Raw genomic sequence first — 23,709 nt, 5'->3', positions numbered from 1 at the left:
ATCTTCAGACCACCTCTTCTCACACAAGTTTGTGTGTTTTGTGTTTACTTCTGGGCTATTTTTTGCACTTTTAAGATGGTTAAACTAAGATGGTCAAGTTAGAGAAGATAAGAACCAAGTTGTTGGGGGAGATATATTGGCAGCTGCTTTCAGGTTTTTCAGCTGCAGGTAATTCAAGAAATACAGGAAGGTGAGGGTTGCCTTAAAGAGGCATGGTTTCTGTCATCCAGTTTTCAATGAAGTCAGGAGTGCTCTGTTCACTGACACTCAAACTATTCTCAACAGTTTTGGAAGTGATGCAATACGGCAGAGAAAACATACTAAAAAACCAGACAGAAAATATCCCAAGATTGAGGTTCTGTTTATTCTACAGAAATGCCCACTTGTTTCTGAGTTCAGACTGATTTGATATTAACAATACTTATAATGAGCTAGAAAACATGCTTATTAAATTTCCTAGCAACATATGGTTTGGAATGTTTACAGGTATGCTAGGAGAGATGATTTAAATCCTAAGAAGCTGGAGATACGGTTGAAAAACAGAACATAATTCAATTAGAAATAGTGCAAGCTTCCACATCAAGATAGAAATCAACTATAAACAGAAGATTGAGAACTGGCTGAAGAGTTGGTGGGGTTTAGGTTGGGTTTTTTGTTTGCTTTTAGAGAAAATGTTTGGGTATGCAATTGATCATAAGCTGAATGCGAGTTAACAGTGCTACACTGACACAAAATAAGCAGTAAAAAAAGAACCCAGAAGAGCAGTAACTGAATGCTGCCCCACTTCTCTCATCCCCTTGGTGGCAGCAGAAGCAGTGGCAATGATACTCTAGATTCTTTTTTTCTTCCTTATTTTGTCTCTGCTTCTTCCCCATCCCTTGTCCTCTCCAGGACACAAGCAGTCCCAACTCGCCATTTCCCCAAGGCTGCAAAACTTAATTTTCAGTATTGCTGAAGAACCCTTCCAAAGTAATTCTTCTATTGTGGTATGAACTGTTAATGCTTCAACCGGACTGTCCTTTGCAGTTTGGGTCTCTGTGCGTCAGAGAAAGTATTTGTGGGAGAATTCGAGATGGTTGTGGGGAGAACAGTAAGTGTGACAAGAACTGTAAAGCTCCAAAAGAGAAAATAACAGTCCAAATACCCAAAAAAGGCTGCCGCAAATACAGTGAAGAGCTGCTTCCCATACACACAGTACAAGAAATAATAGATTTACATTTCTCCCAGGAAGATTTACATTAGATATTAGGGAAGAGTACAGCAGTAAAAATAAGGATGTTCTGGGATAGTTTGTCCAGCAGGGATGGGAATCTCCATCACTGAAGGTCTTTACAAGAACAAGTTAGACAAGCATCTGTCCAGAGCAACATAGGCAGTATAGATTCCAACTTGGGGCAGTACAAGGGACTGGCTGATTCCCAGGGATTCCTTCTGCCTTATTTCTGAAGACAAAGATAAACCTTTTTTCTATCCCGGGTGGTTTCCCCTGACAGATTCCGCAGATCTGATGCAAACAAGTTCAAGCCAATCAGAAACAGTCCGTTATATTTTTTTTCATTTTGGAAAAAAATCCAGATCTGATTGCTTCAACAGTGTAACAATAAGGAGTCTGCATATGCAGATTGCTGCCATTTATCCTTTGTGACTTCCAAAGTATATATAGTCTCATATATATCTATATGTATCACATATATGGAGTCATATATGTCTCATAGACCTGCCTTTTTGTTAGGCCTTCCTACTAACTGTTATTAAAAATCTATCTTCAATGAAGAATTACCATAAGCAATTCATAGCACACATAAAGAAAGAAGACTTGAAATAAAATCAAAAAAAGAATAAATGAAGGCAAAGAAAAGCATTTGTCTCTGTCTCCAGAGGTTCCAAACATTATACTGCAAAGGTAGAGAGATAATTACAAACTTACCTCCTGGTTATTTTAAAATTAAAGGCAACAGCAGGAATGAAAAGATAGAGAAAAAGATATTAAATACTATAGGATGCAAAATGAGGCATCACTATTATCATGGTATCAATCATACTTGCATTTTACAAACGCTGCACAATTCTGTGTGACCTCATAGTAAGCTGTCTAGCCTTACTTATGATTTCTCCACCATCCCATCCTCACCAAACCCACTTTCCACACCTTCTGCAGCGACATCTGTGCATGGCTTCTCACATCTTCTTAGCAAAGAAGCAGAGGGCTACAGGTAGCAGTCCACAAAACTCATTTTCTAGCCAAGGGCCAAAGCAGAGCTGCAAATTGTGAGAAGTTAGTAGGAGGATTTTGGTCCTGGAAGTAGAATAGAGAAAATATGATACTGTGTTTGGAGTAGGGACTTCTGTTTCTCAAAAGCGAAGGAAATAGAGGAATTCTTGGTGCTGAATTATGGGGAAACAGAGAAAAAGATAACTACCCTCAAACCTACTACCCCCTAGTCCAAAAAGTTTAAGTATCCTCATGATGCTTGGTGGTTAGAATGATGGCTTTGGGGTGTGTTTGGTAAGAGCATCATAAAGATCATAAAGAGCTATCACTAACTGACAGAACACAGATGGGGAACTGCTGGGTCAGTAAGTCCACTGTTGTATAATCAATAGCAACCATATCATATGTAAGCCTTTTAGACATAAATTTATTGCGTAGCACTTTAAACTTTGGTATTCCTATGGGGTAGCTGCTAAAACCCTGAGTTCTTTGAATGGCTGAGTGTGTTCTTTTAGTATATCTGGCTATTCCCACTCGTTCTTTTACCACCATTTCCCTCAATGGTTCTTCTTTATGTCTCAAGTTTACGTTTTGAAGCATTTAGGTATAGCAGTCATACCCACTCTCTCTCTCCTTTTGGCAGACTAAACAAGTGAAACTTAATTTGCACTCTTAAAATTGAGTGCCCGTTTCTCATGATTTATCAGTCTTTCCCTATCAGTCCCAGCTAACCTATCTAGAACAAGAGGAAACAGAACTGTCTAGACAGTCTCCAGAAGGCCATGTACTCATGTGACATTAATACTTCTCTTTTCAGCAGAAATCTCTACCAATCTTTGCTGGGTTCATAACTGCCTACCCCAATATTATGGGAGTGATACCCCCTATTTTCCTGCAAGCGTACTAATGTACTGGGCTGATTCTCCTTAATCACTACCATTAGATAAACCTCCGGCTTACAGTCCTAATTCCTGTTACAAGCCCCTAAGTGCATGACCATGCACTAAATTGTTATCAGATATCATCTACTTTCTATTTGTGTAGTCTTCAGAATCATCCAGTTCTTTCCATACAACTTGTTCTCTTCTGCTTTAATGGACCTGTTCTGCATCATTAACAAATTTAATAACTACGTTTCCTATTTTTGTGCCATGCTCATGTTCTTTCCTCTTTCAAAAATCATTCTTATACCTTGCATGGACTTAGGATCCGACTAGTGCAACTGCCTAGAATATTCTTGCCCTTCTGTATTCTAAGAAAATCAACAGGATTTCCTATTTTTTTTAATCAGGAAATACATTTTTAAGCCCATTTTGATTAATATTAATAATGCTAGGAATTATATCCTGTTCTCACTGAAAATAATTAGAAAAGTATCTGTAGTTTAACCAAATCAATAACAAGTAAATACTGACTGAAGGATGTATTAATATACAAAGCTACGTAAGAACAGCGAAACAGTCTTAGAAAGAACTAAGAGACTGGAAAAAGCATATAACCAAAGAAGGAAAATTGCAATCTTAGCACAGACTACTAAATCCACCTCCCATTTCAACTAAACTAGTAGCACAATTAATAGGTGAATACAACCACATCAGACTTGGAGCGCAATTTCACTGGTGAGCGTGAAAAAACTGCATTGCCAGACAAGCCCAAGTGTCTTTTAAAATTGTTTTATTTGGCAGAATACTTACAAAAATTACAGATTACCTCCCAAAAAAGTCAAAGTTAATCTCAAATAGTACATAATTATAGCAAACATCAATGACTTTGGAAGATGGTAGCCAGTGGGAAATGGCAAATATAACTCATATGCAATGTAGTAAAACATCTTTATGTATCTGAAATTCTTAACACGAAGATAATTTTTATGTAAGTGCCAGGAAAAATCAAAACTACTTAAAGGTTATAAACAAAGATAGAAACAAGTGAAGGGAAGGGGCTACTAAGGACTCCATGTATGGTTTTTATATCTAGATTGTTTTACCATCTTCAAAGATCTAAGAGGGAAGTGAAAGACACGTAGATCAAAAATCCTCAAATGAGAGGCTTTTGGAGCAGTTTCCCAGCCAGTCAGGACAGAGGATAAAAACACAAATCAAATGGGCCATTAGGCAGAAGATTTAGGCTGGAAAACTCAAGCAGGTGGTGGAAGACAAACCGAGGTGAAAGATCTGTGCTATGTCTGTAACAGCAGGTAAGATGGTTTTCTAATGTCTTCAGTGTTCCATTTACCTAGTACATTATTATATATATATAAAATCACAGGAATACAGAAACACCAGGCACAGCAGCTCATGACACAGAGACACGATTACAGTACTCAGGCTTCAGCTGGACAATAGGCTTTAAATTGAGGCTCTTTTTGAGCAAGTGTTGCAAAAGTGGAAGACGTGTGGCTCCAGCACAGTACAGTGGTTTGTCTCCTCAATTCTCACCAGGGCACAGGCACAGCAGGCTGGCAGATTACAGCTTAGAGCAATAAACTGCACTTGGCAGTGTAGTCATGAAGTTGTAAAGTGTGCACAGTAACACACTGCATATGCTCCCAGAATGGAAGCCTGTCCAAATGACAAGGCACATAAAAGGTGGCACAAGTCACTTATTAAATGGGCTTCAAAACATGTAGAAAAAACATAGGCAGAAGAAATATGAGTTGAATCATTACGGCATACAGCACTTTGCAAAATAAACAGAATTTACAATGGTAAAACTCAAAACAGCAGAAGGGTGTGTTTGTGTGTGAACTGTGAGAGGGTGAAGAGTTACATGTTGTAACTTAGGTCATATTATGTGTCACATTTCTTCCCATTCTTGGTACTGGGTTGTTCCTAGGGCCTCAGAGTACAAGAGGTACCGATAAAATACAATGTAGTCTCTGGCCTTTACAGTTTACAAATTAAGTTAACAGATGGAAATAGAGTGCAAGAGAACAGAGAGCACTAGTCATCCTGACAGGCAGTGGACTTGGCACACCAGCTGTCTAGCTACGCTTATTTTGAATAGCCACCAAATCCTACTCTGTACACCCCATCCCTGGCACCTGTTTTCTGATCAAGTTATACCCAGACTGCAACTTGAAACCATAGAAACAACATACTTGTGGAGGATTTTGACTAGTCTGTTCTCTCTTGAGAAACAAGTATGCTTCATTCTTCAAAGAGTCCCTAGCGCTTAGATGCTACAATCAAGCCAGTACATGTACATATGATACAATTAAGTATGCTTAAGTTGCTGTAAGTATGATGCCAAATAATAAGACATAAGTCTCTACTAAGGTTATAGAGAAAAAGGCTAAGTTGTTAGTTATAACGCTGAGATACCAAGAAAATTAGAAAATTATTTCTTTAAATTCCTTTAGTTAAGATCCTGGATATTAATCTGGAGTAGGGTACTCACCTGGTCTCAGCAAGCATAAAACAAACTTAAATTAGTGAAAAGTTTATGAATTATGGGGAGCAGAATAATCGGAAAAAAAAAAATCCAACACAAAAAAAGCTTGTCATATATCTACTCTTTCTTTTGTCTACAACATAACTGATTCATTTTCTACTGCATCTGATCTATATCAGCTCTTCTATTTAGCTGACTTTGTCTTAACAGCTACTTCTTTTTTTTCCTCCAGTTTTTCACCTCCTTCTGCTATTTGAGTCAATCCTTCCTTTCCCCAGTCAAACTCCTGCCATTGCTCTCACCACTGCAATTGTCTTTTCTGATCTTGGCAAATACATTTTTTTTTTTCTTTTTTAGTCTACTTGGAATGCTGCTGGCAAAATTTTGCTCTGAAACTGTCTAAAATTCCAAATACAGGAGTAAGGAAGTGTCCACTTTTTCTGCATCCCTCTGTCTTAACCATTTGCTGATTTTACCCCACCCTATGACAGCTTTGCCATACATTTATGCATCTGTGAGGGTGGTGAGGCACAGGTTGCCCAGAGAAGCTGTGGCTGCCCCATCCCTGGCAGTGTTCAAGGTCAGATAGTCTGGGGCTTGGAGCAACCTGGTCTAGTGGAAGGTGTCCCTGCCCACGGCAGGGGGTTGGAACTGAATGAGTTTTAAGGTCCCTTCCAACCCAAACCAGTCTGGCATTCTAGGATTTATCATGCCACGTAACTCCAGGATGTCTTGCCTCTTCCACACTGCTGCAAGAAGTCAACAGTCACAGCTCCTCATGAGAAATCATTTAATCAAGAATCAGTTGCAGGCATACACCTTTCTCCTCATTGTGGCCTCATTTTAAGGCTTAGCACTTTCTTCCCTATTTTCCCCTTTATATGTTAACTTCGCTCATCTATCAAAGGACCAATTTTGTGAATCCTCTTGCCTGCTTACAGGACACAGTTCTCTGACATTTCAAACCAGACAAAGCCGTGAAGAATACATTCAGAAAATAACTGTTCTGTCTGGCAGCTGGTTAAGAATGGACCACATATAACTAAAATAATTAGTAGTCTTTCAGCTTCTGATTCTGTTGCAGTATCCCAAAATAAAAATGGGCTTCCTGCAGCAAAGCATCCGAGAGAGCAGGCATCAGTCAAATGCTCTTTCAGTCATTTGCTTTTGGCTAGAGGACAGAAGACACACTCTTTAAGACTTTACAAAGATGTGACGTAGTCTCTTGATTCCTATAGCAACAGTGCAGTATCTGCCCCTAGACTTATAGGCCACCTCTTTCTCCTCACAGAAAGCTGCTCCATCATCTACACATTGCAAGTGCTGCTCTCTGTTTCCTTTCCCATCCCAAACATATACAGAATTCTAAGGTAGTTGACAACTTGCACACCTGGAGTGCTGTGATGGATGGATGCAAGCTCTTTAGGAAGGGTGGGGTTGGGAGGCGAGGAGGGGAGCTGCACTTTAGCTGAGAGTGCAGCTGGAATGCAGGGAGCTCCACCTTGGGATGGACAGTGAATCAGCTGAGAACTTATGGGTCAGAATTAGCAGGCAGACCAACATGGGTAGCATTGTGGTGGGTGTCTGCTACAGACCACCTGCTGAGGAAGAGGTAGATGAGACCTCAGATAGGAGGAAAGAATCCTCATGCTTGCAAGCTGTGGTCCTCATAGGAAGCTTTAACCACCCCAATATCTACTACAGGGGTAACAGTGCAGGGCACAAGCAATCCAGGAGGCTTCTGGGGCATACTGAAGATGAATTCCTAACACAGGTATCTGTGGAGCAGAAAAGTAGAAGTGCTCTGCTGAACCTGATTCTTACTAATAAGGAAGAAATGGGCAGAAACGTGAAGGGCAGGGCAGCCTTGGCTGGATCACAAGATGGAGAATTTCAGGAACATGGGAGGATGGAGCAGGGCAGAAAACAGGATCACAGCCCTAGACTTCAGAAGAGCAGACACAGGGATCCACTTGGAAGAGTCTCACAAGTTACGGCCTTGTAAAGAAGAGGGTTTTAGGATAGCTGGTTGATTTTCGAAGATCACTTCCTCCAGATTCAAGACTGGTTCAACAGGCAGGAAATCAAACAAAAGCAAGAGGAGGCCCACACACATGAACAAGGAGCTCCCGGCTGAGCTCAAGCATTACAAGAAAGCATACAGTAGCAGAAGCAGGGACAGATGACAAGGAGGAATACAGAGACAGTGTCCAAGCATGCAGGAATGTGATTAGGATAACAAAAGTCCACCTGGAGTTGAATCTGGTGAGGAACATGAAGGGCAGACAGAAAAAGACATACAAAATGTAGGCTTACTGCTGAATGGGGAAGGGGACTTGCTGAGAAAGAACATAAAAAAGGCTGAAGTACTGAATGCTTTCTTTGTCTCCTTTACCAGTAAGATTCGTTGTCAGGAATCCCAGGCTCCTGAGACCAGTAAGGAAGTCTGGAGCAAGGAAGACTTGACCTTGGTGGAGGAAGACAAGGTCAGAGAGCATTTAAATAAGCTGGACATACAGTAGTCCACGGGGCCCGGCAGGATATATCCACAAGTGCTATGGGAGCTAGCCAATGTCACTGTGAGACACCTCTCAATTATCTGTGAAAACTCATGGAGATTGGGAGAGTTCTGGAAGACTGCAAAAAAGCAAACGTCACTTCTGTCTCCAAGAAGAGGAAAAACAGGGAACTGGGAAAACCCAGGTTGTTCAACCTCACCTCAATGACAGAGATGGTAATGAAGCATACCTTCCTGGAAACCATTTCTAACAAATGAAGCACAAAAAGGTGACTGAGATTAATCAGCATGAATATGTGAAGGAGAAATTGTACCCATGTACCAGGACAGGCCTGGGGGTGACTGGCTGGAAATCAGCTTTGCAGAAAAAGACCAGGGATCCTGGTGAGCAATAAACTGAAGATGAGCCAGCAATGTTCTGTTACAGCACAGGCCAGCAACATCCTGAGCTGAATTAGGAGAACAATACCAGCAGGTCAAGAGAGGTGATCCTTCTCTACTTGCCACAGATAAGATCACATCTAGAGTGCTGTGTCCGGGCTGCCCAGTACAAGAAATACATGGACATACCAGAGTGAGTGCTCACAAGATGGTTAAGGGATTGGAGCATCTATCTCGAGGCAAGGCCAAGAGAGCCGAGATTTTTTTTTAGCATGGAGATGAGAAGGCTCAGGAGGTATCTTATCGATATGCATAAATACCTCACTACAGGTTTTAAAGAAGGCAGAGCCAGACTATTCTCTACGGCACCCTGTGACAGGACCAGAGGCAAACAGCACAAAACAAAATAGAGGAAATTTCATTTACACACAAGAAAAGCTTTTTTACTGTGACAAGGTGAACAGGTTTTTTTATTTAGAACAGGTTGCCCAGAGAACAACTTAACTCCATTCCTGAAGATACTCAAAGTTTCACTGAACTTGGCAGTCAGTGACCCAACTTCGAGGAGGGAAGCTGGGAAACTTGATCTCCAGAGGTCCCTTTCAACCTCAACCATTCTATGATTTTATGATTCTACACAGGAAAGACTTAAGCATTACAAGTAACTCAAATACATGCCGAATCAACAGATTCACATGGAGAATAGAGAATGAAGAATGGAATGGGGACTGACAGCAGAAACGAGGCAATAACAAAACACCTGAAATGCTCTTACCTGCAAACATATGCAAACCTAGCTGCTTTCTCTTTGCAAGCACAGCAAAATTACAGAGTACAGAGATGAGTGTAAGAATCATGGTTTAGTGAGGCCAATTCAGGAGTAGTGATTGAAAATGCTAGTTTTTTTTTACCTTAGAAAGCAGGTATTATGGGACAAAATAGTAGGATAATGAATGTAAATAATGCACTTCTATTTACTATCCCTTAATGCAGGACTGGGAAGAAGCTACTGGAATGAAAAGAAGGGTATTGATGAAAAAAATGTAAAGGAAAAGAACAAGTACACTACTGAGTAATACCTATACATAATACATACAACTACATACATAATGCTGCTTCTAAAATCATTTTCCCAGTCCATCACTTTGAAATTATCACTGTTCTGCTAGTGCTTCTGCATCCCTCACCTCATATTAAAAAAAACCACAAAACAACAAAAAAACAAACCAACACCCCCACCCCCCATCCCCCCCCCCAAAAAAAAAAAGAAAATAAAAAAGATCCAACCATGCTTTCATACTACTTCTGGTCCCCACTAAATATGTTTGCTCCCTTAGAAGAGCATTACATGGGTTTAGAAGAAGTGGTGCCTATTATATATAGTTTATTTACTGAGTTTCTTGGTGGGTCTAGTGCAGTAGACCTGTCAGTGTTCCTACATAGTCTTTTCACCTTTGAGACAGCAGAAAGGACTGCTGAGATGCAGACTCCCTGCATATCCTTTGTTTCCTGTTTTTCAGATTTGCCTGTCCACTCCTTTGAAAGAATTAGTATCAGAAACTCTCTGATGCTTCATTGGCTAGCAAGAATCCTGCTTTCCTTACGAAAAGCTGCAAAGTCATCTTCAATGCTGTCAATTAGTGACTGAGGATGTAACTCCTAAGACAGGAACAGCAGTGCACAATTAATCTGTTTTATACAGGGAGGCAGGAACAGCTCCACACTATTTGCAGTTCACTCCTTGTCAGCTGCAGGATGAGAGCACCTGAATGCGCCGGCAGCCTCTCCTTCAGGTAGGAGCAACAAAGAGCTTGGAGCCTGCGCTGCTGAGCTCTGAACAGAATCTTCTCTGTGAAGCTTTCACAGCACATTTCCATGGGAACAGACACATGCCTTTCTTGTTGCCGAGGAGACAGTCACTGCTTTTTGCGATTGGTGAACATTGTGCCCAAAGCATTTCAGCATCTTTAAGATCACAAGGATCTTTATACACACATAATCACCTTCCCCACCCCAAGTTTAACATGTCAATCATTCTCCCCATTCCTATTTTCCAGAACCTGTTTAAAGCATTTCGATATAATTATGTCAGATTATTCCTCAAATCTAGGTTTGATATCAACATTCAAAATGACACTGTCAACCGGAACACCTCTGTATGCATAGAAATCTTATCTACCATTGTTCTGTAACTCTTTATTCACTCTCACTGACCTAACTTGCAGTAAAACAAATTCTTTCTGCTGCATGGGTCTCCCGTGGTGCAGATCTGCACTCAGAGAAAAGCTGGTTTGCAAAGCTAGTGTTCATCTTCCCTCCGGCTTATCTCATTCCCACTGTTTCAAAACTGGGAAATGCTTTTGTACAATCAAAGGGCTCAGTACAGCCGAGGCCTCAGGGCGGCAGCAGCGTGGCCGGCAGCACACGCATAAAGGAGGAGCCGAGCTCCTACCCCGTGTGCGCGCTTCGCTGTCAAGCGAGGGAGCAGCTCGGTGAAGCTGCGGCCAGCACCGACACCGTGCCCCGAGCGGCTTCTTGCTGCCCCTCTGTGGCAGCTGCCGCCAGTCCCCTGCGGAGAGGTCCTGAGCTGCGGGCGTCCTCCACGCAGGAGCAGCCCTGCGAGCCTGGCAGAACGTTCCTCAAGCTGCCGCAGAGGAACAAATGCAGCTCCCTGGGCTGCAGGAAGCGGTGGCCACCGGACTGCTGGTGCCACCGAGTTCTCTTTTCCCATTATCTCCTCCCTCAGCCAACTTTTTGCTCATCCCTTCTGAGAAAAAAAAATGCACTAGTAGTTGAGATTTGTAATTTGGGGAGGGAGCATCAACTGTGTCAGATGGAAAGGAGAGACAGCTAAGAGACTATGAAAAAAGGAGCAATAGATGGAGTCTCCCATAATGGGGGAGGCTGGAAGCCTGGCATTCCTGGCAGCAGAAGGGCCCCTTCTCCACCCTTATATCAGCATTTACACAACCAGTGCAGCACACATTTAAATTTTTGTACTTCAGAACTCCCAAAGATACTAATTATCCGAAGGGAATGCTTACACAGACTCTCAGGCCAGAGGGCCTATTACAACAATTGGACCTTGTCTACAATGGCACCATTTCAATGCTATACCTCTCACTCATTCTAAGTGAGTATTCAGGGCCAAGTACCATCATATTCCTCTCAATTTTGTACTCCTCCTTAGAGTTACTCACAGCCACTATCAAGATACTGTGTTACACCCAAGACATGATGCAGGATAGCTGCTCCCACAACCCCAACCCCTCCCTCACTCAGCAGATTCTCCACAGAGTTAACTCAAAAACTATAAAGATGCTGTAAAGTCATGCAATCTAGATTGTTAAATTTCTTTAAATCAGGATTTACTGTGTCCTGATGTCTGATCTTTCACTGTTTAATTGTCCTCCTTGTAAAACTATGCCTTACTTCATGTCGGAGTTTCATTACTTATAGCTCACAGACCTGCCTTTTATACCCTACCAAGACTTCCTGGGCTGTGTGGGGCCACATACTTTAACTAATGGTAGTAGCAGAAATAATTCCCAAATTCACATAGAGTAAGAGGCAATGCTCATCTGCCTTTTGCATATCAGACTAGAAGTCCATGCCTTAATACAAAAAGGCCTTGTGAACTATCTTCCCCATTTAGATTCTTTAAGATCAGAACAAAATCCCCCTCTCAGCCTCTCCTGAATGAACAAAATACAGTGAGTCCTTGTGCCTGCTCACTATAAAACAGTAGTAACTATATCTTTCATCCCCTTATACATCTCTTCTCAGCACTTCTCCATATTCCATCAGCATTCGTGAAGTACAGATACTTGAAATGGAACCTGTATTATGGCACTATGCAGTAATGTCCCTAGAATGGCATCATTTTAGGACCCTGTTTTTACTTCATTACTAGCACAATCCCAAAGCCTATTGATTTCTATACAAATTCATCTGTTTTTTCTCAACATATGATCCTTATATATTACCCAACGAAAACACTGGGAGTGTTAAAAGGAACCTAACATATAAATGAACAAAAAAAAAAATGTATAAAGGAGTCCAAATTGGTTGGCATATATAACCTTCCACAGTATTCATCACTGCACTAATTCCATCATCTCCTTCCATGTATTCCCCCTGCATCCAAGGATTCAGATTATTCTGCAACCTCAGTGACAGCACAGCTCCACTGCTGACCAAGTGATATAGCCTGTCACAGGAGCTTGAACTGCAAGAAATACTGGCCAGCTCTGCATTACATGGCCTCTTAAGGTCTTCAGTGACTGTACATCAACATCAGCTTGCCTCAAAGAGAGCTTTGAGTCCCAGAAGAACCTGAGTCTACGGTATCTAAGAGATCTTACCACTGCCAAGTTGTGTTAGATGGTACCAATGCTCTGTGATGGGTGAGAGGATATACAGTCAGACTCTCATATGGCCTCTGCCATGTACCATGCAAGTTTTCAATGAGCTGTTTCACTGCTGACTGGCAGAATACAATAGAGAAACTGGGGGGGCAGCAACAACCACTCAGGGAAGACATGTCCACACAAATGTTGTCCACACAGGCTCAGCATTCAAACAAGAAGCCACTGAAGATGTTTGAACAGGAGAAAGAAGAGACAAATGAAAATATAGTCCAGGCATGGTCCCTTAAGCGTGCTGCTCAAGACCCAGCTTTGTCAGCATGACCAAGTAGCTACTGCTGATTTTGCGGGATAATCACCACCCCTTCCATTAATATCCAAAAAGTTGGAAAAATTAGGCAATACCCTACAGGTACTTGAAAAAGCTAGACTGAAAGTCTGTAAATAAGAAGTGACCTGAAGCACTTACAGAGACAATAAGCAAGCACTTCATAACCATAACTAAGATTATTACCCACCTTACTACTTTTACCCACCCAATATTTTTCGTGACTGATTAAATGTCCTTTGTAAAGACAGTGTATAATATTAATGTGTGTTCTAATTTACTTAATAGTATTTCTTTCCACAATTGCAAGTTCTTGTACCATGACCATAAAGAAAGCAAGGGTCTCCAAAAGGCGAGGCTCAGGACAAGTCAGGCTCCTCCCATCATATACAGCTCCATTCCTGAAGACAGAAAGTTTTTGCCAAACAAACTGAAACCCCTTCCCACCATTTCCTTCTCCTACTTTGTTTTGGGGGTTTTCTTGGGTTTTGGTTTTGTTTCTCCTCCCCAAACAGGAGCATGAGTAGGTGGCAGGCAGGCAAAAGAGGCTAAATTGTCCTGGATAAAGATCTCCATATTTACAGCTCTTTTCCCCAGCAGTTTTTTTACATGCTCTGCAGCTGGCTGTTTTTCATTTCCTAATCTGCATTTAATTTCAAAACAACCCCCAAGACCACCTCCCAAATTCTGGTCATTTATCAGAGCTCCCTACCCCTTCCTCTACCATTTATCCTTTTCCTCATTTTCCTACTATTTTCAAGGCACTGTTTCCTAGCCCACCACTGCTCTTCTGCCTTTTGACGATGCTGAAGGCTTCAATATGCACTCAGATGTCTTTAGTGATGCAAAGTAGTGTTTATATCTGGCAAGTATTTAGTTCTGGACAAGTATTTAGCACAGGAACAATATTCTGTGCAGTAGAAACAGAGCACAGGAGAGTCCAAATGTGATGTGTGGAATAGGCCTCCACAGAGCAGTTCAAGAAGGGTAAGCAAAGGAAAGAAAAGACAAGTCCTAGGTAACAGGGCAATCTAAACACCAAGTAAGCCATCAGAGTAACATTAAGTGCAGATAAATATATCTTGCTAAACCTTGCTAAAATATTTGAGAATTTCCACTCTTTTCATCTGAATTGAGCAATAGATCTCAGAGGGTTTCATTTTAATTCTCTCGTAAGTAGTGTTTTTTGTTTGATACTTGCTAGGTTTGGTTTTCAAATTAAAAGGAAGGGACTCTGCTATGCACAACACTCATCACACAGCAGCATAACTCTTCTATTAAAAGGTTTTTCTCAATTCTGTAAATCCAGAATGGAAACGCTCCCATCCTGTATCACCAAAGCCTACTGGATGGTATAATCCAAGACATATGCGTTCTGCTTCTCTCCAAGGCACCTTCATTCTTGCATGAAACTCGGAGAAAACCCTAAACTTACCACCTTCTTCCAGGAACCTATCTACACCATGCAGAACACCCACTACATGACTTACCAAGAAAAACGTGATTTGGCTTGTGAAGTTTTACTGCCTTTTAGTGAAACTGATTTTCAAACAAAAGTTTTCCTATCTTCATTTTTCTTCCCTTCCGAAGTACAGTCTATAAACAGGAACAAAGTATTTTTATATTCAATTTTGAGTCAGTACAAAAGACTTGGATAGGTATGGGAAGCCCACACTTCAGAGGTCTAATACATGAAGGAAATAAAGTCAAAGATGAGGAAGAGAGTTTCAGCTAAATTATTTAACTTCGCTATTCTTTTTTCCTCTTTAAAGTTGCTTAACAAGAATGTCTGATATCTGGAATAAAAGAAGCCTTTATCATTTACTATCCTCTCCTCAGACTTTTACAAAGACTGTGGTAAAAAATCAATTTCTGACACCATCAGATCTCAGCCCAAAGCTCCACACAGCCAACTGGACCAGATGCTCAAAGGAAGGTACAAGAAATACAATTTAAAAAATATCCTGCAGTTGGGTTTTTCAACTGTTGGGGGCTTTTGTTTTTCTTTGGTGGCTTGGGGTTGGTTTTGGGGTGGTTTTTTTTTTTTTACAACTACAGAGGGCATTCTAATAAACTGCTCTTCTACATCTGACCATTAAAACTTTTTTGTTTTTTTTTACTATATGGATTGAGCCTCATAGCTATAACACTATTATTGCAAAAAACAAAATATATGTATATTCCCCTTGTACGACCTTCCTGTTTCTAACAGACATGGTTTACTAACAACCTGAGCCTGGACTGCCATGTTTAAGAGCCAGCAGTCTAATACCTTCATTTGAACCCATCTATACTGTAGACAGCTGAAACATCTTTTAGAAATAAATGCTACAATCAAATTTGACAGGAGCTAAAACAAAACCAAAAACTTGGTGTTTGTTTTAAGCCTGTTGCCTGATATCAATAGGTTCTATAAATCATGTCCGAATGTTCTATAAATAGTAACTCCTTTCCTCTGTGATGCCTGAAGATCTCTAGCACAGTTACCTTTGTCTATCATTTTTCTAAAGGATTCTCACACACCTCCTCTAATGGAAACCTTTCCACTTCTCACTATCCTCATCGCTTTCTCTAGAATTCTTCTAGTTCTACTAGTCACCACATCTTAAAGGATATAGAACTGCATTCACTCTGCAGGACATAAGTGAAACATGAATTTATACATTATGATATCATTACCTTCAGTTTTGGTAATTCTTTTTCTGGAATATCTAGTATAGACTTTTCCATTTTTATTGCTACTGTTAAGCTCATATTGCAAAGAACTGTCTATAAAGATGCCAAGAACTCATTCCTCAACCAAAAGAGATAATTTTGACAACAATGTGGCTACATTGGTAGGCTTATTTTCTCTACACACTTTACATATGAATTCATCAACCTTAAATTTATTTTGCTGTATTATCATCAGTTTTTAAACATTCTTCCTCAATCTTAAGAGACAGACTTAGGTTCTATTGCACTGAATAATGTCATGTTATTGGCTAATTTTGTTGCTTCATTATTTACCTCTTTTGAAATGATTTATCATACACTGAACGCCAATGGGGAACTAAAAAGGCACTCTTTCCATTACAGAAACTGAACATTTATTCATGCTGCTGCAGCCACCACCTCCAGCAGCTCCAAGACCTGGGGATTCCTCTAGTTCAGATTTGTCCTCTCCAAAGCTATACCTGTAGTTTCATCAATTAGTGAAAATATACCTTGGTCTTTGCCTCCATTATCCCTCAACTAGCAAGTTTGTGTCTCTGTGTGTCACCCTCCTAAAGCAGAAGACTGTCTTGAAAAGTAGAAAATCTGAAAAGGGGATCACAGTGGAAAACTCAAACTGAATTATCTGTGCCACACTGTGGCAAAGAGAGCCAAAGGGACCCTTTAATTTATGAGGAGAAGGAAGCAGGGGTAGTAGGATGATTTTCTCCATATACTTCAATCACTAGAGATGTCCGTGTTGGAACACTGAATAAAGTAGTACCAAGTACAGTCCAGAAGTCTGAAAAATGTCCATGAAAGATTCATGTAATGCTACATGTTTAATGAACTAAACACAAAGTTGAGAGATGAACATGATGATGTTTAAGTACATTCTATGTAAGTACAAACATTCACAAAATCCCAAGTGATAAGAGGGCTTTTAAATTAAATATGAAAAAAAACAAACAAACAAACAAGACAAAACAAAACCCAACCTTAAAAAAGGCAGAACACAAGCCAATGGACAAAAGGTGGCATGAGACAAACTACACCACAAATCACTACCACAGAGCACGTGTCAGTCAGGAGCAAGGCAGGGTGGGGGATCACACTCCTAACAGTTACAATGACACTCTGCTCTACTTATGTCCAGCTGACACTGGTGTAACCTTCATCCCTTGCCTTCAGAACAGTCTAGCCACCAGAAACAAAGTTATTTACAGAATCAAAGGGGCTAGCATGGCCATTAGAAGATCTTCAAATCCTTCCTTGCGACAAGTCAGTACTGACCTGCCCAAACCCTTAACAGATATCTAAGCTCTTAAACCCTCGACTCACAGAGGTTCTACAGCCGGTATATTCCATTATATTTTCAATCTTTAATAGCTTGCCAAACTGCAGCTTGTCTTTCTGGAAGGAATAAAAGCCTCACGGTAAGGACAAACAGAAGTTGATTAGCGCTCAGTAAAATACAGGTGTCAGGTGATCCAAAAGCCTCTTTAGCCGTAAGATCCATTAATCTGCAAGCAACCATGATCATGCAGATCAACACCTGACTTCATGGATGGTGTTGACTGACACCAGGGCTTTGGCTTCTTTGATCACAGGATGTTCTTTGATTAATACAAATTACTGGGGAGAGACAGGATTTACCATCAGCCAGTTCCCTCAGGACTCTGGCGTGCATTTCGCCAGGCCTCACGGACTTGTGTATGTCCAGGTTCCCCAGACAGTCTAGAACCTGATCTTTTCCTACAGTCCACATGCAAGCCCAGCAAGTCAACCATATAGTGGGCTGCATTAAAAGGACTGACCGGCAAGTCAGGGGAGGGGATTCTCATCCTCTGCTCTGGTGAGATCCCCCCAACACTGCTGCATCCAGCTCTGAGGCCTGGCCTCAGAGGAGGACACGGAGGACACGGAGGTGCTGGAATGAGTCCAGAGGAGGCCATGAAGATGCTCCAAGGGCTGGAGACAGACTGAGAGAGCTGGGCTTGTTCAGTATGGAGAAGAGAAAGTTCCAGGGAGACCTTAGAGCAGCTTCCAGTGTCTAAAGGGGCTGACAAGGAAGCTGTAGGGAGGTTTTTTTGGCTTTAGAGGGGAGATAATGAGGGTGGTGAGACCCTGGCACAGGTAGCCCAGAGAAGCTGTGGCTGCCCCATCCCTGGCAGTGTTCAAGGCCAGGTTGGACAAGGCTTTGAGCAACCCGGTCTAGTGGAAGGTGTCCCCGCCTGTGGCTTTAAGATCCCTTTCAACCTAAACCATTCAAGGATTCTATGATGGGTGGGACTTCATTCCCAACATTCAGAGACTAAAGAGAATTACAAATGAAAACCAAGAGGAGGGGGAAAAGTTGTTGAGTATGTCAGCCTTCTCCATGTCCATTGTCACCAGATTCCCGGTCTCATTTACTGAGGAGTACAGTTTCCTTTATCTCCCTTCTCTGACTAGCATACCTGTAGAAGCCCTTCTTATTATTCTTCACATCCCTTGCCAAATTTAGCTCCAGCTGTGCCTTAGCTTTCCCAATCCCACCCCTACAGACTTGGGCAGTATCCCTGTATTCTTCCCAGGATGTGTCTTCCTGCTGCCACTGCTTATACATTTCCATCTTGTGTTTCAGTTTGACCAGGATGTTCTTGCTCAGATACTGGTTTCCCACCTTCCTTGCCTAATTTTTTAAATGCAGGAAGTGATAGTTCTTGTGCTCTAAGAAAAGTGCCTTTAAATAGCTGCCAGCTCAATGTCCAGAGATCACTGTCAAGGGATGTCCCTCAGGGGTCTATATTGGAACTAATGCTAATACCATAGATAGTGGGATTGAGGTCACCCTCAGCATGTTTGTAGATGAGATCAAGCCAAGTGGTGCAGTTGACAGAGTAGAAGGAAGGGATGGTATTCAGAGGGACCCCAACAGGCTGAGGGAGTGAGCTTATGTGAACCTCATGAAGTTCAACAAGATCAAGTACAAGGTCCTGCACCCGAGTCAGAGCACTCACCAGTATCAGTACGGGCTGGGGGATGAAGTGATTGAGAGCAGCTCTGTGGAGAAAGACTTGGGGATATTGGCAGATGAAATATTAAACATGAGCCATCAGTGTGTGCTTGCAGCCCAAAAAGGCAGCTGTTTTCTGGCCTGCGTCAAAAGCAGCATGGCCAGCAGGTCAAGGGAGGAGATTCTTCCTCTCTACTGTGCTATCCTGAGACCCCACACCTGGATCCAGCTCTGTGGTCCACAGTACAAGAAAGACATGGACCTGTTAGATCAGGTCCAGAGGAGAGCCATGAAAATTACCAGGAGGTTTTAACACCTCTCCTATGAAGAACAGGTGAGAGAATTGGGGTTATTTAGCCTGGAGAAGAAAAGGCTCCAGGGAGATATTATTGCAGCCTTTCAATACTTAAAGGAAGCTATAAGAAAGACACAGAGAGAATTTTTACCAAGGCCTATACTGACAGGACAAGGGGCAACGGTTTTAAACTGCAAGAGGATAGGTTTAGACTGGACATAGCAAGACTTTTTTTTTGTGATGAGGGTGGTGAGATACTGGAAGAGGACGAGATGATCTTTGAAGATCCCTTCCAACCCAAACCATTCTGTTATTCCATAAACCACACACTGAATGAGCTTTGTGTTTTCTCCTACAACTAATTCCTATTGGCCACTGTCCACATTCAGCCTGATCAGCATACCAGCCAGCTCAGTTATCAGTGGTTATTCCTATGATCTCAAAGAAGAAAAAAATAAAACTAAAATCTTGAGTAACCTTGCCATATGTCCTTTCTCTGCCATGGAAACAGAAAGCTTTTAAAAATTATCTATAAGTAACATTTAAAAAAATCATCCCTCACTGACCTAACAGCTGAAAACACAGCTCTTGCTCTCCATCTAGACATCACCTTTTAACTATAAATTCTGCAGTTGCCATGAATCATACATATTTTGCCAGGAAAAAATGACTGGTTTAAATCTTTAAAAATCATGAATTCATAAATGTTGAATGTTGTGCCTTGTTAGGCCTTGCAATTTCACCAAATGAAATCAAATTTCTTTCACATCATCAAAAGCACATTTGCAAATCAAAGGCCACATGCTTCTCAAAAGTTAAGTTTATATGATTTCCCACTTCAGTGCAATCGCTGTGCCCATAAATTCAGAAATATATGACTGGTAAATTGTGTTTTTATCTCTGCAGTTTAGGATCTTGAAAGGAGCTGAACTGCCTTTAAGCAAATTATTATTAAAATTCTTTCACAACAGAGAATAAGTGTGCTGAATTTTGGGGTAAAAACTGAAAGATACAATGTTGATTAGACTGAAACTGACATTCCTGAAGCAGAGAAATTCTTCATTCAAGATAAAGGCTTTCATTTAAGACATGGTGATAATTATGTTCAAAGACAAATGCTTCTATCCCTAGCTTTGGACAACTACCATAGCCAAACACAGACCTCATAATTACAGTTAAGAGTACAAAATAGTAAAGACCATTGGACTATCAAAGGCCATAAAGGAAAGTTTGTATTTCAAACACTAGAACCAATTAATAGAGGTTGTTTTAAGAAATAGAAAGAAAATCAAAACATCTTTCTATAAAAATGCATGGGACTCCTGTGCAGCACTGAGGCCCCAGTGCTATCAATACATCCAGGTACAAGAATGACCATAGCACTGTCATTTTCATATTTACTCAGTGAGTATCAGAAACATCTGACAAGGGCATCTCCAACTGTCAATTCATGAAAATCAGACATACCTCACTTGATGATCTCTGAGTAACATTTCCTGAACAAGACCTACTAGCCACTGTCTACATCATGAAAGTGTCATGAAGAACACAGCAATAAGTGTGTGAGCTAGAAGAAAAATCATGCAAGTTGTAGTTATTTGCTTGTTTCTAGGCACTTAGGACACTTCTGTATAAACTAAAAACCTGGATAACTCCCATGGTATGATACTAGAACTTCTAATCCTTCACATTTTAAATTAAGCACCATTCAGTCACTCCAACCACAACTTTCCAGAAAAGCTGAATTCCTAGAATGCTGTTCAATTTAAAGGAAGACCAGCAAATTCCAGGCATTAGCCCAAGCACTCTGTTTGAAAACCACTCGTGGCAATACTGCACTGGAAGAGGAGTGCACTCGAAGTTATAAGTATTGAAGGTTGAACCTAACACCTTGCCTTTCATCAAAAACCTAAAGGAGTTTTAATACATAAATTCTTCTGATTTCAGGAAGAGTTGTGCATTCTCTTCAGGAATATACATTAGCAGGTTTATTCTGCATTAACTTTAACATCAAAGGTGTCTTAACAAGTTAGTCAGCACAGAGAACATGGATGGCATATGGTATTTACAGGAACAGAAAAAAATGGAGTTGGGTGCCAGAAGTGAAAAAGAAAGAAACTTTCCTAGACATCAACTAAAAAAACCTTTTTGCCACATATGTTGCCTGGCATTCAGTGGTCACCTTGAACCCAACACCATCCATAAGTGCAAACACAAGTAAAAAAAAATCACAAAAGCACTTCCTGCTGAGCAAGTTATTATTCTCCTTTTAATTTCTTTTGCCAAGCATCTGCAGTCACGCCCTTTTTGTCCAGTCTCTCCCTATGCCAACTACCTCTCATCCATACCAGAGTCTTCTGTCATTTGGAACCTAAATGAGAACTACCAAACTACCTTTCTAAAAGACACACCCTTACTCAGCAACAGCTGCGAGCTGGATACAGGTACCCACTACCATTAAGAACATGCCACAGTGAATGGCCCTATAGTTCTCCCTGCACTCAGAGTCCAAGAGAACTTTCAACTGAACAGAAAAGGACATAACAGTAACAGAAAACATAATCACAGAAAAGTCAATCACAGAAAACTGAAACAACTCCTTCCAATGAAGATAACATTGAAACAGCAGACCTACAAGTTTGGGGAATTTTCTAAAATTGTTTACTCCAAACAAATTATGCTGAATCCATAATTAGATGACTGCAAAAACTTGAAAGGTATGTGAAAGAAATAAAAGACTATTCAGCATTTGCCTCACCTTCCTATTCCTTTTTCACATACCCGTTACCTGTCAGAGACAGGATACTTTGGTCTGTCTCAGCATAACACAGTTCTTAAATTCATATAAATTATGATTGGATGACTAGTAACATACTTTCCCTATCTCACAGAATCAAAAAGGCAGAGGTAGTAGGTATTGGGCAAAGCTCCTAACTGTACTGCAGCAGCCTAGGCAATATGGTTGTTAAAAAGCCAAATCAGATGACAATAACAAGCCTAACGTGTCTTAAAATAAATAAAATTTAAAAATTTAAAAAAAAGCTAGGCTATTTATTCCCAATGCAAAATATAACACATTTTTCTACCAGACAATTTGCGCTACCAGTGAAGTGACCTGGGCAGGATGTGAAAGATTAAGAGGAACTGATCCAGTTGTGGGAGAAACAAAGTCCCTTACAGGCATACCGTGTTTTGACTTGGGAAAAAGACAGAGGGATACAAGTGGATATTCACCAGCGGAAGCAACAAGAGGAATGGTAGGAAATAAAGATACAAGTGGCAGATTTGAGTACTTTATCATGGAGATGACCAATACATACCCAGCAACAGCAGGTACTGCAGAAGTCTGACAGCTGGGAAGAGCTAACCATGCTAATTTAAACCTGCTGAGAGAGGAATGGTAGCCCTACAAATCAATAACCATCTGACAAGAACTAATCACATTTACTCGTAGCTAATGGAGTAATGAATTACCACAAAGAATACCTGTTACCACCACTACTCTTCATTCTTTCCTCTATTAGGCCTGCTTTTAGCAACTGCATTCTCTAACATTATGTGCTCTGAGTCAGTCTACTCTGGCTAATCAGCACCCTCCCTGTCAGCACTAGCAGAAACTATCACAGAAGCAGCTGGCTAGTAAAAGGACCAGCTTAGGTCAATAGCAGCAAGTGGGCAATTCAGGATTTATTTCACAAAATAACATTTCCCATATATCCAAAGCCAAACATTTTCTAGTCCCAACACAAAGCACAGACGCATTCTTCCCACCTAGAACAGGTCATTTTTCAAAGGGCTAAAACCTACCTGTACCAGACTGGGTAGCTGATGAACACCTGGAGTCACATGTGTATAGACCAAGAGGAAGCAGAAAATTTATCCAACAGGATGGGGCAGGAGACCACATATTATGTCATGATGAATTAGCAGCAGATAGTCTCATTGACCTGAAGCAGGAACAGCTTTAAGACAGCAGGCCGAGGATGCACTGGGACCCAGCTCTGAAAAGAGAAAGTACATACTGAGTGAGAGGGAAGTAACATACAGTATAAATAAAATTTCCTAGAACAGCATCAACCTATGGGACACTTCATAAGCAGCACAACTGAAGGAAAAAGAGAGAAGAGGGAAAATGCAGGCAAGAAAAGATGCAACTGACAGTGATTAGGGACTCCTCTGCAAACAACTGCACACAGATGCATGTCACACACACAGTATGCTAGAGATTGGAAGGGACCTCAAAAGATCATCTAGTCCAATCCCCCTGCTGGAGCAGGAACACCTAGATAATGTTACACAGGAATGTCTCCAGGGAAGGAGACTCCACAACCTCCCTGGGCAGCCTGTTCCAGTGTTCCGTCACCCTCACTGAGAAGAAGTTTCTTCTCAAGTTTAAGTGGAACCTCTTGTGTTCCAGTTTGTACCCATTACCCCTTGTCCTATCATTGTTTGCCACTGAGTAGAGCCTGGCTCCATCCTCGTGACACTCCCCATTTATAGATTTATATACACTAATAAGGTCA

At 41.1% G+C, this 23,709-nt stretch overlaps 1 protein-coding gene across 6 annotated transcripts in view; it reads right to left on the bottom strand.

The window, feature by feature from the left end:
- SMARCD3 (SWI/SNF related, matrix associated, actin dependent regulator of chromatin, subfamily d, member 3) overlaps window positions 1–23,709 on the bottom strand; it is an 85,166-nt gene that overhangs the window by 57,976 nt on the left and 3,481 nt on the right. For 5 of the 6 annotated variants that reach the window (XM_057424274.1, XM_057424272.1, XM_057424270.1 and 2 more), the window contains one exon: window positions 22,994–23,187. In XM_057424274.1, the coding sequence (XP_057280257.1) occupies window positions 22,994–23,093 (100 nt within the window). In that variant the 5' untranslated portion in view covers window positions 23,094–23,187. Of the gene's footprint in view, window positions 1–22,993; window positions 23,188–23,709 lie in introns of those variants that run through there. The other variant, XM_057424275.1, reaches the window with a different exon arrangement.

The sequence above is a fragment of the Pezoporus wallicus genome, unplaced genomic scaffold (assembly GCF_028554395.1).
Source record: "Pezoporus wallicus isolate ANWC-B61680 ecotype Strahan unplaced genomic scaffold, APGP_CSIRO_Pwel_v1 contig_5485, whole genome shotgun sequence".
Taxonomy (NCBI): Eukaryota; Metazoa; Chordata; class Aves; order Psittaciformes; family Psittacidae; genus Pezoporus; species Pezoporus wallicus.
The sequence above is the reverse complement of the archived record's forward strand: the minus strand, read 5'-3'. Positions and strand labels throughout refer to the sequence as shown.